The sequence below is a fragment of the Pteronotus mesoamericanus genome, unplaced genomic scaffold, assembly GCF_021234165.1.
Source record: "Pteronotus mesoamericanus isolate MK-2021 breed Mesoamerican mustached bat unplaced genomic scaffold, CSHL_Meso_final scaffold_232, whole genome shotgun sequence".
Classification (NCBI taxonomy): Eukaryota; Metazoa; Chordata; class Mammalia; order Chiroptera; family Mormoopidae; genus Pteronotus; species Pteronotus mesoamericanus.
The window spans coordinates 5,160,749-5,178,098 of NW_026555311.1; the positions used below are offsets into that span (position 1 = coordinate 5,160,749).

General features: G+C 39.4%; 1 protein-coding gene across 1 annotated transcript; it reads right to left on the reverse strand.

Annotated features, from left to right (window-relative positions):
- Positions 1 to 675: 675 nt before the first annotated feature.
- LRIT3 (leucine rich repeat, Ig-like and transmembrane domains 3) lies at positions 676 to 16,951 on the reverse strand. The gene is made up of 4 exons (XM_054591565.1): positions 16,836 to 16,951; positions 13,674 to 14,146; positions 3,223 to 3,528; positions 676 to 1,838 (listed from the first exon to the last, which is right to left on the reverse strand). Exons 1-4 carry the CDS (start codon positions 16,949 to 16,951, stop codon positions 676 to 678), a joined length of 2,058 nt encoding a protein of 685 aa, XP_054447540.1.
- Between the last annotated feature and the right edge of the window lie 399 nt (positions 16,952 to 17,350).

The window sequence follows — 17,350 nt, forward strand, 5'->3', positions numbered from 1 at the left end:
CAAATGTATTAGAGTGCAAGTTACTATTTTTTTGAAATGGCCTTACTATTTATCATGTCCTCTTTTAAAACTTATTTTTTTGCTCTTTATTGTATTTCTAGGGACAAGGAAAATATTGGATATAGCTATGTAACATATTAATGCATCGCGGTACCATGAGCTGGAGCTCTTTCTCCCATTGCATTAGATTTAACCTTAGTCAATGCAAAATTCTGTACTGTTCACTCTCGCCCGCTAGGCAATAGCCACAGCAAATGCCATGAAGCACTTCGAACAGGAGTGAACACCAAGGCTTAGCTGGTTATACAAATCGTTCTTCACTGCTCCGAATCTATCTTTTAAAAATTCAGACTCCACTTTTTTACAACTATTTTCACATGAATTTATTTTTAAGAACTAATACATTACCCTAAAATATATTTCTAACTTATTAAGCACTGGTCTAAAAATTATTTCTCTGTACATATTCCACAAAACAAAAATCAAGATCATCTGTCCAGTTCAGAGGTCTAATGGTAGATTTTAAAAACACAATTAAAATCATTCCATTTGTGACTTTTATGGAGGATGTGAAAATCTGCCTAAAAGTCATCTAAACAGTCAAATATACCCTGAGAGTCTTCATTTTTTGGAAGAAATTTTGTGGGTTCTTGTGTTTGCCTGAGCTATAAGACCTTAGTAGTAATATTCTGGTCTAGAGCCCTCACTTTTAAAAGTCATCTGAGATTCCACACTTGACCCAGGACAAAGCAGCAATTTTTCTGAATCGTCTCTGTGCCTTAGGGTCCAAAGTTCCCCTGTACTTTGAGACCTCGGGGACAGGGTTTCAAACTGGATATAAGTCTCTTTTGCCAAATCCTCTTCCCAGAAGGATTGCGATTTACACAGCAGTTTGCAAACTTTGTACAACAGGAAAAAAATCAATGGCAAGACAACAACACAGGCAGTACCACTCACTGCAATAACGAAAGGCTCTTGAGAATGACCTTCTTCACCTCTGTCAGTAGAAAAAGTGATACACTGGTCTTTCTGGGGAGGCACTCCTTTCGGGCAGACACATGCTATGTACTGCCCACCGGGCTCCAAGCCCTCTATGGTTACTTGGTTCTTGCTGGAGTCTGCATTCAGCAGCAGCAGGTCCTCCTCACCATGCTTGGAATACAACACGGTCACCTCAGAGTTATGCATGCTGTTAACGGTGTTCCACATCAAGGTCACACTCTCTTTGGTCTCACTGACTGCCCTGAGATTTTCGATTGTGGCATTCGTCTCCACCGGCATTGCTCGATCCAACAATGCCAGCTCTTCTTTTTTACTTGCACTAGCGGGGGGAAGCTTACTTCCACCAGTCTCCACCTTTAAATTTCTTTTCCCATCTGGATGGAGCTGGAGTGACTGCTGGCTGATCATAGTGGTGCTTGTTGAAATTCTAGTACTTAGAGTTGTGGTTGAAGAAACAATGGAGGAGAAGAAAGGAGATAAAGAGAAGGAAGCAGCAGAAGGAGGAGATGAAGCGGAAGTAGAAAGAAAAGTTGAAGAAGACGGGGAGAAGGAAGAGGAAGAAGAAAGCCAGGGAGATGGCAGTGAACCAGGCATGGATACAGATGTTCTAGATCCTGGCTGGACTTCTCGCTCAAAGTGATCTCCAGTTCTTCTGTCAGCAGAGTCTGATGCTATGGCGGTTGTGACAACACCAACCACTGTCACAGTAACCACAGCTTCTGACATTCCAGCCAAATTTTTGGCCTTGCACTTGTAATCCCCAGCATCCTTGTAAGAGATGCCTGTCAGGCTTATTACGGACCATCTGACTCCTTCTCCTGGAGATTCCTGAATTACTGGAAGAAAAAAATATATAACTCTGTGAGGGGGAGGGGAAAAGAAAAAACAACATGCCAGCTGGAAATAAGTAACTATTTGGTTCTACATGCGTCCCTTTTCCATAAGCCAAGAGGCAAATGGCACAGTGCAATTCCCTGATGCCAGCAATGGTTCTGTAAATGGTACAGGAAGGTCCAGGTCATGCCGGGTATCGTGAGGTCTGTATTGGGAATGGTATTTTTAAAAGACATGGAGCTGTGAATTGGGCGGCTTGATTTTAGTAAACTTTTGTCCACTAAATCACATGTAATTCAGGTAAGTCAATTAGTATCTTTAGGCGTCTTGTTTCTGTACTTTTAAAATTAGGGGATAAGACAAAAGTGATCTCAAAGATTCCTTCTAATTTCAATACACTGTGGTCCTATAAAATGTTTATCGCAAGACTTTGATTAAATACTTCCCAAATATTTCTGCATTGTAATAAAATACTATCTATCTACAGAGGGTACAGCAGATCATTTTCTGGCACAGAGCAGGCACAATTTGTATTTTCAACCTTTCATTTTATATTTAGTTTATATGAATTAATAAACCACGGATTCTTTTATTTGCATAATAATAGATGGTCTTGGAAAAGTTGGAATTTTGCTTTCCAAAACAGTAAAATCTAACATATGTCCATTCTGTCTTGACTTCTGAAGCTTTGTGAAGAATAATAATACATGAAGCAGTATCCTATTCGCCTCAAATTTAACTCACTCCCTCAATATATGAATCATTTATGATCTATTTATAGGAATATTAGGCCTTGATTTTTTTAAATTACATCTGATTTCACATTTGGACTTTGATTTAATTTAATTTTAAAGAGTTTTAAGAATATATTGCTTTAATAATCAGAATATCACTACTGAAACTAAGGTCAAAACACTGACATTGACATAATAGGATCTGAAAAGCTTATGAAACAAACATTTCTAAAAATTATACTTTTTGCTTCATAATCATGTTTACATATAATTATTTAAAGAATCATTTTAAAATAAGAAACTAGTGTGAAAATCCCCTTTGAGGAAATTGTAATGGTTATATAATTTAAAGTTAACCATATCCAAGAAGACACTGCAGGACAAAGGCCTTATCTGCAACCATTCACGCACTGGATCATGTTGTTTTTTAAGAAAAAAAAATCAGATTCTCTAATTTCATCTATGTAATCAGTCAGATAAACTGAGGAAAATAATGACCAATAAAATGAAGCTTTCGAATCTCTTTCACCTAACAACCTTGGCATATTTTAATAGAATTAATCAGCCAATTGCAAATCTCCCCAATCATTGAAGTTAAATACAGATCTTTGAAAACCCATTGTTTCAACATCGGCCTGGATTAAGAAAATACCTGTGTAATTAACTGATGAGCTGTCAGGTCTGGTCCACGCGAGCTGCGGGGTGGGGTAGCCTGTGGCATCACACCGCAGCAGGACATTGCTGCCCACAGCAGACGTGATCTGGGTGGCTGAGGCCGTCACCGATGGCTGCAGACAGTGATCCAACACGGCCCGCTGAAATAAAATCCCCGCCAGGCTCTCGGGCTCGCTGCAGACCATCCGTGGGTCAAGAAGTACTACAGAAGGGTCAGCAACTCTGGACATTTCGATCATTTTGGAAATGTGACAGTCACAGAACCAAGGGTTGTCTTGAAGACCTAAACCAGAGGAGGAAAAGGCTGGTAAATTTATTCTGATGGCTTCCGTTTACATTACAGTCTCTTGGAGAAACAGGTGTCTGCACTGTCTCTTGAAAAACAGATGTTCTCTCAGGGATGAAATGGAGTCACCTCTCTGTCAGCTTTGCCCGGCCATTCAGCCACCTGAATGAACAAATCCTGTCAGTTCCTATCATTAATGATCACAGCTAAAAGTCAATGAGCACTTACTCTGTGCTTTGTTCTAAGCACTTACCTGTATTATCTCATTTAATCCCAACAATCCTGTAAGGAGGAGAGTATTATTATTCCCCCACTTTTTAAAAATCTTCAAAGATATCCTTATTGATTTTAGAGGTAGAGGAAGGGGGAGAGAGGGGGAGAAACATCAATCAGTTGCCTCTGGTTTGCACCCCAGTGGGGGTCAACCTAGATATGTGCCCTGCCTGGGAACTGAACCCACAACTGTTTGGTGCAGGGGACAACACTTGAACTAACTGAGCCAGCTGACACAGGCTATTTCCCTTTTAAAGGTAAAGAAGTTAACGCACATAAAAAACAAATAATTTGACCAAGGTCACAGCTGATTAGCGTCAGAGCCAACATTTGAATCCATGTACCTCAGAATGCCATAAATGACAGAGATATTTCTAGGGTGCTATGAAAGTACTCATATTTTTTATAGGTGTTATAGGATGCTGGGAGGCACCTGACTCAGCCCGCACTATGTCATGATTTTGTGTGATCTGGACATATTGAGGTAGAATAAGTTCCGTGTAGCAAAAGCATTGAGTGAGATGCAGGCAATGTGAGGAGATAAAATCCTAAAGATTGGCAGAGGTTAGAACGTGGCTTGGCATGGATGTCATACACGGTAGCCATGGAGGTGCATTGTTCAACTCTCCCTCCAAGAGAGAACCAGCAGCCAGGAATACAGTTGGCTGACAGCCTCCAGTTGCAAGTGCCTTCAGAATCTCCCTCCGCTTTCAGTTATCAGCTGAAACGTTTGGCCTAGTGCAAGCCTGAAGGAAAGTGAGGAAAACTCTACTGAAAACTAGAGGAAAGGGGACCCTTGTTATGGAGTGGGAGAAAGTTTAGCACCACTGTCACCTGTGGTTAATATGGAAAGGGGAAAACATACTCGATGAGATCAGTATTCTAGCTAAGTATTTCGCCACAGAGTACTGAACTGCTGCCTGGTGTCTTCATGCTGCTCATAATAAAATGTAAGCAGAGGTCCCCAACCCTTTTGGCACCAGGGACTGGTTTCATGGAAGACAATTTTTCCACAGAAGCAGGTAGAGGGATGGTTTCAGGATGAGTCAAGTGCATTACATTCAAGCTCACCTCCTGCTGTGCAGCCCGTTTTCTAACAGGCCCAAAGTGGTACTGGTCTGCAGCCTGGAGGCTGGGGACCCCTGAACCGTAAAGGACAGACAACAGCTAAAGAAAGATATGAAAAATAAATATAAAATATTTTTATATATAAAAGAGTTAATATAAATATAAGATCCAAAACCTGCTGGGTTCAGTAATGAAACTGTTTCAATATGGAAGTTCCTCAGAAAATGAAAAATGGAACTGCCTTTTGACCCAGAGTTTCCACTCCTGTGTACATATCTGAAGAAACCTGAAACAATAATTCAAAAGAATATATGCACCCCTGTGTTCATTGCAGAATTATTTACAATAGCCAAGATATGGAAGCAGCCCAAGTGCCCATCAATAGACCAGTGGATAAAAAAGCCATGGAATAGCCCTAGTCAGGTGGCTTAGTTTTTTGGAGCATCATCCTTTATACCAAAAAGGTTGTGGATTTGATCCCCAGTTGGGACATGTACAGGAGGCAACCTCTCTAACATAGATGTTTCTCTTTCTCTCCCTCTCTTCCCCTTCCTCTTTCTCTAAAATCAATAATAAAAAATATCCTCAGATGAGGATTAAAAAAGAAAAAAACTGTGAGATATATATAATGGAATATTACTCAGCCATAAAAAAGAATGAAATCTTACCATGAGTGACAGCATGGATGGACCTAGAGGGTGTTATGCTAAGTGAGATAAGTGAGACAGAGAAAGGCAAATACAGTGTGATTTCACTTACATGCGGTATCTAAAGAGCAAAATAAACTAACAAACAAAATAGAAACAGACTCATAGATACAAAGATCAGACTGATGGTTGCCAGAGGCAAGAGGGATTAGGAGGCTCGTTGAAAAAGATGAAAGGATTAAGAAGTACAAATTGATAAACACAAAAATAGTTATGGGGGTATAAAACACAGCATAGAGAATATAGTCAATAACACTGTAGTAACTATGTATGGTGCCATGTGGGTACTGGAAATATCCGGGGGAATATTTTGAAAAGTATATGATTGTCTTACCACTGTCCTGTACACCTGAAATTAATACAAAATAATATTGAATGTGAACTGTAATTGAACAATAAAAAAGTAATAAAACTTTTTTTTACTCCAAGCCTTTCCAAAATTCTCAAATTAAGAAAGAGCTTCAGAGTGAAAATCAAATCCAGTGTTATAGGACTATAAATACACTTGCTGAGATCTTAGAAGGACCTAAGACAGTGCTTCACAGTCTCCAGTCAGATGAAAATCTCTCTAAGGAATTTAGGGTGATGTCCCATAGCAGCTTCCCATAAATCCCAAAGTTGAAAGGATTTACCTCAGAGAGATCTGTGGTTGTGCCTTTTTACTAATGGAAGGGATTATACAACAATTCCTATGGAGAAAAGACAGAATTACACTTCTAAAAAATTCTAAGATGATTTAACTATTCATCTTAAATTCTACACTTCTATTTAGGCCTATTTTTTATTATAACAGCACTTCATGACTGGTTCATATTTTTCTGCCAGTATTTATAAAAGTTTACTGGGGTTTTTTTTCATCTTCGATCTTAGAAATTCCTTTTCTTTCATGGTGAATTACCTTAAACTTCTTCCTCTTAGGAAATCCATGGTCATGAAATCCATGACCAGTTCCTTAATATTGATTTAAATTCTATTCAACTGATCAACAAACATCAAATTCATTCTGTAATAATTAATATGTGTAGAATATTTTATATTTTCAAAACACTTTATTCCAGTTTTTTTCTTTGTCAAGTAGTAACAATACAAGTTGACATTTATTGCCTCCTATGTTGCAAAGACTGTACTTGTCAAGAAGGGTAAAAGGTCTGAGTTTTACCCTACTCTAGGGTGACCAACTCATCCCAGTTTGCTAATTTTATAGATGTTGGCAGAAGATCAAAACTCCTTGTCAGAGAGGCAGGAGAGTCTGTTACTCACAGCTCTGGAGGGAGACATTATCTTTATTACACTGGGCAGTAAGTGTGCCTACCATGTACTCTGAAGGGAGACATACCTCTACCACCCAAGGCGGCTCTATACACAAACATCTTTGAAAAGATAGCTCAGAACAAAAGGCAGTCAGAGCCTGCCTCTGCTCATAAGACATACAGAGACATGAGAGACTGTTGAAAACTGTCTTCCAACAGTGCTGGTGAGGCCTAAGGGTTTGTCTACCTCAATCCTGACAAAAGCATGAGGTGGATACTAGCAATATCATCCTCACTTTGCAAAGGAGAAAACCAAGGTCCAGGAAGTTAAGGGAACTGCCCAAGGTCACTCAAGTAGATGCCATCAGGATTTGAACCTCACTATCCTGACCTGAAAGCTCTCATTCTCTACGACCATATATATGTCCTATACTGACCTTAGGAAGCTGGTATGATTTTTGCAACTTCACACCAAAGGGCATTAAAGCATAAAGAGATTACTGCAGCGACTTTGTGAGTAGTCCTAAATCCCATGTGTCATAGCCTCCTAATCTAATACTCCTTCTACCATAACTCATTTCTTCATCACCTAAAAACATCTAGAGCCACAGGTGGCAGTTATAAGGGCTGTTATCTACAAATAACGAAAGTCAAAGCAGCGGTATCTGGAGAACAAATGTCTTTACAGGGAAAGGCCCAAGAAGAGCAGTTTCAGTCAGGCTTTGAAAGTGTTATAAAAATGTGTCAACAATGAAGCAAAATTCTTTTAAAAATTAATCCAACTTCTTACATTTAAAAGTTATGTAAACCAGGAAAAAAAATTTAAATCCCTCAAAAACAAAATGTGCATTTATTCCAGCTTTGAAACATCTAAGGTCAAAGGTACAACTTTTAAAACCTGAATAACAGTAGCCTAGGTGCTGAACGCATTCATCTAGTGTTTTTTTCTTCTGAGGACAAAGTTACTCTCTGAACTCTCTGAAGTTAAAGTGTTACTTCTACTGCATTCCTTCAAAGCAACATACCAATAACCATAACAGTAATTTGCATTAATTAATTTATTTTATATGACTATTCTTACTGAGGGCCAGATGAACTTTGCCTTAACCCTTTTCCAAAAGGGTAATGTTTTCCATGCATCACTGTAGCTGGATTAAGAAGGCTAATTTTTTTTGTGAAAAGTCTGCAATAAATACCTGTACAACAGTTATTCTACGAACTAAAGCTCTCAAAGGCAAAGACCATGCCTTAGTCAGCTTTGTGGAGGCAGCGGTATTTGACTATTCAAGAGGGAAAAGAAAGTTTTTCCGCAAATGGTGCTGGGACACAGAGCATTTGCTTGGGAAAAAAAGAAACCTCAACCCCTGCTTCATACTAGACTCAAAACTGTTTTGAGATGGATCATAGTCATAAGTATAAAAACTAAGAATCAAGCTTAAAAATTAAAACTATAAAGAAAGTTGAATATCTCTGTTACCTGGAGGTAGGCAAATATTTCTCACATGGGACACAGAAAGCACTAACTATAAAAGAAAAAAAAACCCGATCAATCAGTTGTCATCAAAATTTAAAAGACAGCATGAAGAAAATGAAGACAAGCCACAGACTTGAAGAACATATTCATAATGCATATAACTGACTAAACTTGTATTCAATAATAAAAAGATAAACAATCTTAAAAAAATATAAAGGAGTATACTATGGCCAATTAGCAAATGAAACATGGTCAACATTGTTATAGATGTTCCTCAACTTACAATGGGGTTACATCCTGATAAACCCATTATAAGTTGAAAATATTGTAAGTCAAAAATGCATTTACTACACCGAACCCGCCAAACATCACAGTTTAGCCTAGCCTACCTTAAACGTGCTCAGAACACTTATGTTAGCCTACATTTAATTATATTAAGTTTCATCCCAAGAGTAATTGCCTTCCTCTCTTCTTCTTATCACCAGAAGCAGGAGACACAGAGGAGTTTTTTGTAGACATGATGGGATGCCAAAACATAAAATAAAAAATCCAAAAAACTGGCAACACAGTATACTCTAGGCAGCAGTCCCCAACCTTTTTGGCACCAGGGATAGGTTTTGTGAAAGACAATTTTTCCACAGATCAGGATCGGGGATGGTTTTGGGGTGATTCAAGTGCATTACATTCAAGCTCACCTCCTGCTGTGCGGCCCAGTTCCTAACTGGTCTAAACTGGTACCAGTACTGGTCCCAGGCCGGAGGTTGGGGACCCCTCCTGTAGAGTATCATGTGTTGACCCTCATGATCCCCTGGCTGACTGGGAGTTGAGGCTGCTGTCCCTGGCCAGCATCCCAAAGGAATTTCATTACACGTGTCACTAGCTTTGGAAATGATAAAAATTCAAAATTCAAAGTACATCTTCTACTGAATTTATATCATTTTTGCACCTTAGTAAAGCTGAAAAACCATAAGCTGAATCACTGTACATTGGACTATCATAAGTCCAGGACAATCTGTAATCATCAGGGAAATACAAATTAAATCATAGTGTGATGCTGCTCCCCTACCCACTCCACCCCCAAATGGCTGAAAGAGAAAAGACACTTGTGTTGGTGAGGATATGGAGCAAGCAGACTTCTCTGCAATGCTAGCAAGACTGTGAAACAGTACAGCCTCTTTAAAGGCTAGCAGTTTCCTTTTTTTTAAACAAGCAATTTCTTTAAAAGTTATAAACAGGTATTCTATGACCTAGCAATTTTAATCCTGAGAATTTGTCCAAGAGAAATGAAAATAAATGCTACAAAAAAAGCTTTGCCCAAGATTGTAAATAGCAGCTTAATTCAAAGAGCTAAAAACTGGAAACAGCCCTGTGTCCAACAACAGGAGGAAGAATGAACAATTGGTACATTCATAGAACAGAATGGGACTCAGCAATGAGGACCTACCAATACATGGATGGGTCTCAGAAATACAATGCTGAGGGAAGGAAGCCAAGCACAAGAGTGCCTCTTACACGATTCCATTTATACGAAATTCTAGGGCAGACAAATGAACCTATGGGGATAGAAACGAAAATAGTGTTGCCCGGGTGGGAGGAGATTTACTGAAAAGGGGCCTGGGGGAATTTCCTGGGTGACAAATTATTTTACATCTTGGTGAGGGGGGAGGAATTTGTGGAGTAAACATTTATCATCATTTACCAAATTATACACTCAATATTCACTGTATGCAAATTATACCTCAGTTCCTCAAAATTAAAAAAAGAAAAGTTTACTACTTGGCTGTGAAAAAGAAGGAAATCTTACCCTTTGCAACTGCATGATGGACCTGGAGATCATTATGCTAAGTGAAATAAGCCAGTAAGAGAAAGACAATTGCCACATGATTTCACTTTTATGTGAAATCTAATGCATAAAGTAAACTAACAAAAAAATAGAAACAGATTCATAGATACAGGGAACAGACTGACAGCTGTCAGAGGGGAGGGATTGGGGGGTTGAGTGAAAAGAGGTGAAGGCATTAAGCAAAAAAAATCCAAAAAACTCATAGACACAGACAAGAATATGATGATTATCGGAGGGAAAGAGGAATGGGGGAGGTGAAACAGGGTATGGGGAGATAAATGGTGACGGAAGAAGACCTGACTTGGGGTGGTAAAAATGTCCAACCATTGTCAGTATAATGAGAATAATCTATGCAACATCAGTGTAACCTGGCAGCCAAGGAGAGTGACTGGAATGCGCATACATGAACGATGACGACTTCACTGTACTAGTCAGTGGGGGTAGTAGCACCATTGAGTAAGCATGTGTACTGTGTGGCCATCGGATTCAAAATGATTGAGTAGAGCTCAAATCTGTATCAAATTTTGCATTAAGCTCGAACATTCCTCTTCGGAAACTATTGGGATGATTCAGAAGGTTGCAGCTATGGGCCACACACCTGCTCATGCATCACATATTATGCAGAGTATTTTAGTGAAACATCAAATCACCCAGTTGACTCAGCCCCCCTACAGCCCAGATTTGGTGCTCTGAGACTTCTGGCTTTTCCCAAAACTCAAATCACCTTTGAAAGGGAAGAAATGTCACACTGTTGATGAGATTCAGGAAAATTTGACAGGGCAGTTGATGGTGACTGGGAGAACTGTGTAAGGTCCCAAAGTGCTTACTTTGAAAGGGACTGAGGCATCATTGTCCTGTGTACAATGTTTCTTGTATCTTGTTCACTACATGTCTCTATTTCATAGCACACAGCTGGATACTTTTTGGACAGATCTCATATATATGATGCGTTGTAGATTTGTACACCTGAAACCTATGTAATTTTATTAACCAATGTCATCCCCGAAATTCAATTTATTTATTGAATTTATTTCTTTACTTATTTTACAAAGTTAAACAAACAAACAAAGTTTAAAGAATAAAAGAATGAAGCCCTAGCCAGAGAGCTCAGTCGATAGGAGCATCATCTCAATGTGCCTGGGTCAATACACGTATAAGAAACAATGAAAAAATGCATAAACAAGTGGAACAACAGATAGATCTTTCTCTCTCAAATCAATATATGTTTTTTTAAAAGAATAAGAGAGTGATATCTCTGAAGATGGGCTGTAAATCAGAAGCTCAACGCTGCTTCTTTCTCAGCTGTAAGAAGAGGGTGGTGAGGGTTACGGAACTTCAGGGGGTTCTCCAGAAGGCTGAGATACCGCCGGCCGTCCTCAGAAGGACGCCCAGCTAGGAGGAAGCCGAGCTCCGTGGAACTTGTCTCCTCTGTGCCTAGCAAAGGACAGGCATACCCACAGGGCTTGAGCAGTGTTTGTTGAATTAAATTCGTGCTATTTTTGGAAATTCTGTGGTGGTAATCAGGCCACTGCGGCCCTTCAGGCGAACTCCATTCTGAATAGAAGAGCCCATGTTTAAAACTGAACAATTTGGGTGCCAGGAAAAAACACCCAAAAGGCATTTTATGACCTCTTTTACTGCAGGCTTTTTTCTCCAAAACAAACAGTGTTAGGCCTCGTGGAGTCTGCCCGTGTAAATATTTGCTTGTTCTTGAGAAAGAGGCCACAGATACACCTGTATTGTAAATCAAAAATCTAACCTCATTTCATAGTTAATTTAAATGTTTACTTTTAGGACACTACTTTATATTTTATGGATATATTAAAGGATGAATTTATTAGGTTGGTATTTTTACTCATGTAGAAGAGAGGAGGAGTAACAGAAGAGCCCCTCCCTAAATTTTTATTAAATAAATAAATGATATAAAGAACTCAGTAAAGAAATACATATGGGAGGAAAGTAAGCCTGGTATTATGACACCCCATACCTCGAACTACAGAGGAGTGAGGGAGAGCATGGGTTCTGCTGCCAAACAGCCTGTGCTCAGCCCTGCTCCATCGCTGTTTGGGCCAAGGGCTTACCTTGTGCTGCGTTGCCTCACTTACAAAACAGGGATGAAGTGGTCCTTACGACAGGGTTAATATGCCACTGGAAGAAGATACACCCATAAAGTATAACAGTGAGGCTTGGCCCAGAGTAAGCACTCCATCAATATTAGCCATTACGATTATTACTACAAATAGAAGCTCTATCTGCTAACAATACTAAACACAGGACAATAGAAATGAAATGAAAGCAGAATGTGTCCCGCTGTGACAGTACATGAGTAAATTCTCCAGGCTACCTGGGAAGATAAATTGCTACGGTTAAACACTGAGCTCTAGAAAATCTAGAACTGGTTCTCATCGCCATATTTTAATGATGAAATTCGAAGACTCAAATATAATTAAGTAACAAAAAAGCCAAAGTAGGAACGCTTTTTTTTATAAGACATTGCCACCTCTGACACCGCTGCTGTGGGTAGCACCTCGATGCTTCTCACTCCAAAAGGCTTATAATTCATTTCAATGGCCAAATACTCATTAGTTCTTTCATGCTTCTTAAAAGTACAACCTCTTCTGCAGCCCTGGTGGACATAACCTGACAACACAGCTTTAAAGGGTGAGCAACATTGTAGAAACTCAAACTGATTGAGCAAAGCCTCAGGCTTGTGTCTCATACGTAAGTGTGAAAGGCCTCACTGCCCACAGATAACCCTGACAAGGGTCTCAGGTCACTGATTGCAATCGGGCAACACTTCCCGGACATTCACCATGCACAAAGCACCATGCAAAGCACTGCGAGAAGACACAAAAAAAGATAAGGGAGGCTTCACTGGAGGGAGTTTGCACTTTAAGAACCCAAGACACATAGAACCTAAACAAAGGCAAAATTGAAATATATAAAGTAATCACAGCTAACTGAGACCAAATCCACTAGAAGACCTATTTTAGGCCAGTAAAATAATTGGTGTCTTCATCATTTCTTTTTTGATTAAGAAAAGTTGGCAGCTGTCCTCCCTAACTAATGAAACCACCACAGCCTCATAAAAATGTCAGTGCCCCTCTCCCACTCCTGAGGAGCCTGATGAAGGGCTGGAAAGAGACCAGAACAGAAGGCTGATTACGGAGCGTTGGTGTGTTCGGAAGAACCACGGTAGGTTGGTAGGTTTTGTCACTCATCTTCAGCTCTCTAATGGCAGCATGATGGTAGTCTCTCAGTTTAGGAGGCCAACTCTCCTCCTTCTTTCAAAACACACACACACACACACACACACACACACACACACACACACACACACAGAATCATTATATCTTACACAGGGTAGATGGGTAGATTGACCTAAGTCAACGGATAAAGTACCATTCCATCAAAAGTGCAAGTATAGAGTAAGAAACCAAATTCAATAAATATGAAAAGACAGGGCAACTGAAGGTATGCCAAGCAAACTATCTGGACCTGAGAAGGCCAGAGGCTTGTGAGCTTACCTAGAATAATTCTTCTTGGTGAAACGTCCAGGCTTCTGGGCGATGGTGTAAGCACGTGGGACCAGCTCTCCAGGAATTCTGGTGGCAGCGTGGTTAGTCTGTTGCTTGATAAATCCAAGTAGGCAAGGTTCTTCAGGTACCTGACTGCCTCATTTGGCACGCTGGTTATTCTGTTATTGTGTAAACCCAGAGTCCTTAGACGAGGCATGTCCAGCAGAGATGTCCAAGGGAAAGCATCCAGAGAATTCCCGTCCAGGCGCAACTCATGCAGCTGTCTGAGGTTGTAAAAACTGCTGGCGTCAAGGCTGGTGACGGAATTGTAGGTCACCCAGAGGTACTGGAGCTCCACCAGGTAGTAGAAGGCCTCAGCGGGGATGCTGCGGACGACGGTCTTCTCTATGCGAAGCTTCACAGTGTCCACGGGGACATTCATAGGGACCTCGTTCATATCCAGGTCATTACATAGCACTGACCTAGTGTTACAACAAGAACGGTGGAAGGAAACCTTCTTTCCAAGACCCATTTGGAAAAAACAATACTTATTGTAACATACATCAATTGTTTTTCAGTCATTACTGATCTTCACAAAATATCTATTCAGCCTGGCTGACCTATTCATTAATAATCTGTCATCATCATCTTCTTCTATGTTGACTATAGAAAATGGACATTTTTGTAGGTTAAAAATGATCAAATATAAGCAATTCCATGTGGTTCAGCCTAACAGTGATGGAGTTCTTTACATGTCAGGACTGTGCAACACACATCACATCGATTACCTTATTTAATTGTCACAGCAGCCGTAGGAAGTCAATAATGGGTAATAGGTAAAGGCTCCAGCTCTGGAACCAGGCTGATCTTAGCCCAGATTTAAGCTCTGCCACCTCTTTTGTGGCAAAGCCAATCCTTACCAATTGTTCAACTTCATTTTCCCCTATAGCACTGGTGGGATGGTTCATTGAAACAGATGTAAAGTTTTACACCTTCCTGACACATAATAGACACTCAATGGGTTCATGCTATTTTTATTATCAATCTTATTTTTACAGCTAAAATAACTGAGGCCTACCAACATTAAAGAACTTCTCGAGATCACATAGCCAGTGGGTTACACAGCCACCTTCCAAACCCACATCGGCCCAACTTCAAAGTGCACACTTAACCTCTTTATGAAATGGCCCATTTTAAAAGAATTCCCCGTCGAAGTTATAGGTCTTTTTTAAGGAAGGAAGGAGCAAGTGTTCACCTTAGATTTCTGAAAGTGAGCTCTATTTTAACCATGTGACTTCCAGCCAAGGAATAAACCAGAAACTGCAAGTTTATTCCTTTTACTACTCACTAACTTAAGTGACCTTGAACAAGTCACACTGTGATCTTGCTTAGTAGCACATGTAAAACAAGCACAGGAAAACAAACCTGTCCCATATGTGAGTGTAAAGTATGAAGAATCAGAGAATTTAGATGCCTTATAACTTGGAAAAAGATCAGTTTATCTCACATTGTATACACATTCCTACTGGATTGCCAAAAATGAACAATGAAACATTTTACAAAGTACGATCTAAATTATAATACATGTATACATGTAGTAAACAGTAACAACAAAACAGCCATTCGGTGAAACACATCACATTAAATTGGTAAACTTTAAAAGTGAGGCTGTAATGTAAAGAGAGGTAAAAGCAGCACGAAGCAGATGTATTGCTAGCATCTCCTGTCTGTAACTTCAGGAGAAGATCGTATGGAAGCATTGGATTTCTTGGGACATCTTCTCTTCATCTCTATTCTCTATCACAAATTGCAGTGCTACTTTAGACCAGAATGATCCAGTTTCTACTCGTTAAGTTAGCATTCCAGTGTAATGGAAAAAAGCCTGGATTAGAAGCTGAAAGGCCCAGTGTCTTTATCAGCCAGTCACCGTATCAACTCAGTGCTATGAACTCAGATAAGTCATTTAGCCTCTGTTAGGTTTCTTCATTTGTAAAAAGACAGCAGTAGAACTAGATTATTTCTAGAGTTCTTGCCAAGAATAATACACTATGATTTTCATAAAATCCATCAATAACGGGGCCACCAAGGAGAAGGAAACATTACTGTGATTGTTTTTCAAAAGTACCCTGGTCTGACTCATTAACTGCTACACGTCTTTTGCCAAGTAGGTGTTTAATTTGTTAAATTCTTCTCATTGTCCTAAACTACTCTGTGAATCTCTCAAAAAGATACCAAGAGCTGGTTAAGTAAAGTTTATAAGAGTAACAAGACAAACTACTCAATAATGTTTTAATTTCCATTAATTTGTTTTGAAGTTGTAGGACATAAATTGGGTGACTCTTTTCAACAAATTATTTTGTTTAAGAAGCTCACTGTTCAAATAACCTCTAAAGTGACAAACCATCAACCGAGTAATTAAAAAAATCTGATTTTTGTCACTAAATATTATCTCAAAAAAATCATGATCTATTAAGTTTAGCTAACAAGAGTTCCGTTTTGCATTTAACTTCTGTATCGAAGGACTTATGTGTATTATAAGTATGTAACTTTTCTGGCTTCACAGGTAGATGTTAAAGCAACCTAGGGGTCCAATAGCTTCTGTGAGGCCCTACAGCACCTACGATGACAGGGCCGACCCATATCTTTCAAACCTCTTTTCTTTGTAAATTCCAATATCTTAAAATGAAAAATTCTAATTATGAACATCTGTAATTTCACTCTTGTGATCTTCCTTCCAACTTTCTGGAGTCTACCCTGTTGCCATGAATAACCCTCAAAATGAAATGGAAAACCCGAGAAGCAAATGATCTGGGCACGTCTCGTGCCTGCTGATCAGCCTTGCTTTCTGTAATCAGGCTGAGCTGGCCACACACATTTCACCCTGACCTCCTGAAAGGAACATTTTGTGAATACAAGTGCAATGAACATTTTTGTAGCACAGACTGTGTTTCAGAGTCTCAAATGATTTGAGGGGCTTTTAAGAGCGGAACTGCCCAAGATGAAAACAATGGAGTTGACAACCACTATTAATATAATTAAGTTATATCTTACGTCAATTAAACCTTCTCTCCTCTGATTTCCAATCAACAGTTTGCTTTCAAAATAAAGCTGATGAGGGAGCCCTTTTTCTCGGAATCATTAGAACACGTAGTAGCAAGGAGAGGAGCATACCTTGATCCCATGCCATCGTTCCTGCCGTGATAATCACAGGTGCACCGTGAAGGACACAAACAGCTCATTTCTCCCAAAAAGCTAAGCACTATGCCCAGACATGCTAAGAGATGCATTGCTCCTTTTAGAAGCTATTTGAACAAAAGGTAAAAACCAAATCCTAAGCATTCAGAAACTGGTGTGCCTGGAATGCAAACAGCCATTTAGTAAGAGCAGATTACACAGGATTAGCTGAGATCTGTAGTTACTTAATCTTCAAGTGTATCTTGCAAGGGATCAATCTTCCTAGCCTTTGAATATGGTTTCAGCAAAGTAACACATTCTAAGGAAAATGAAAATCAAACACATGTCAAGAAAATTTCAATAGTTGCTTGTATCTATTTGCAAGGAAACGCCTATTAAATTCTTTTCCTATGGATGTAATTGTTACTACACTTTGAAGCTACAGTTAAGGTTAAAAATAACTCAATGTCTTAGCAGATACTAGAAAATAAATGCAGACTATTTACATTATA

What these genes read in the sequence shown, in the direction of transcription:
- LRIT3 (XM_054591565.1), bottom strand. Translation starts at nt 16,951, where the DNA reads ATGCATCTCTTAGCATGTCTGGGCATAGTGCTTAGCTTTTTGGGAGAA. An exon ending in AACGATGGCATGGGATCAAG is followed by an intron (nt 14,147 to 16,835) that starts GTATGCTCCTCT and finishes TTGTAACACTAG; the next exon opens with GTCAGTGCTATGTAATGACC. An exon ending in CTCATCAGTTAATTACACAG is followed by an intron (nt 1,839 to 3,222) that starts GTATTTTCTTAA and finishes TTTTTCTTCCAG; the next exon opens with TAATTCAGGAATCTCCAGGA.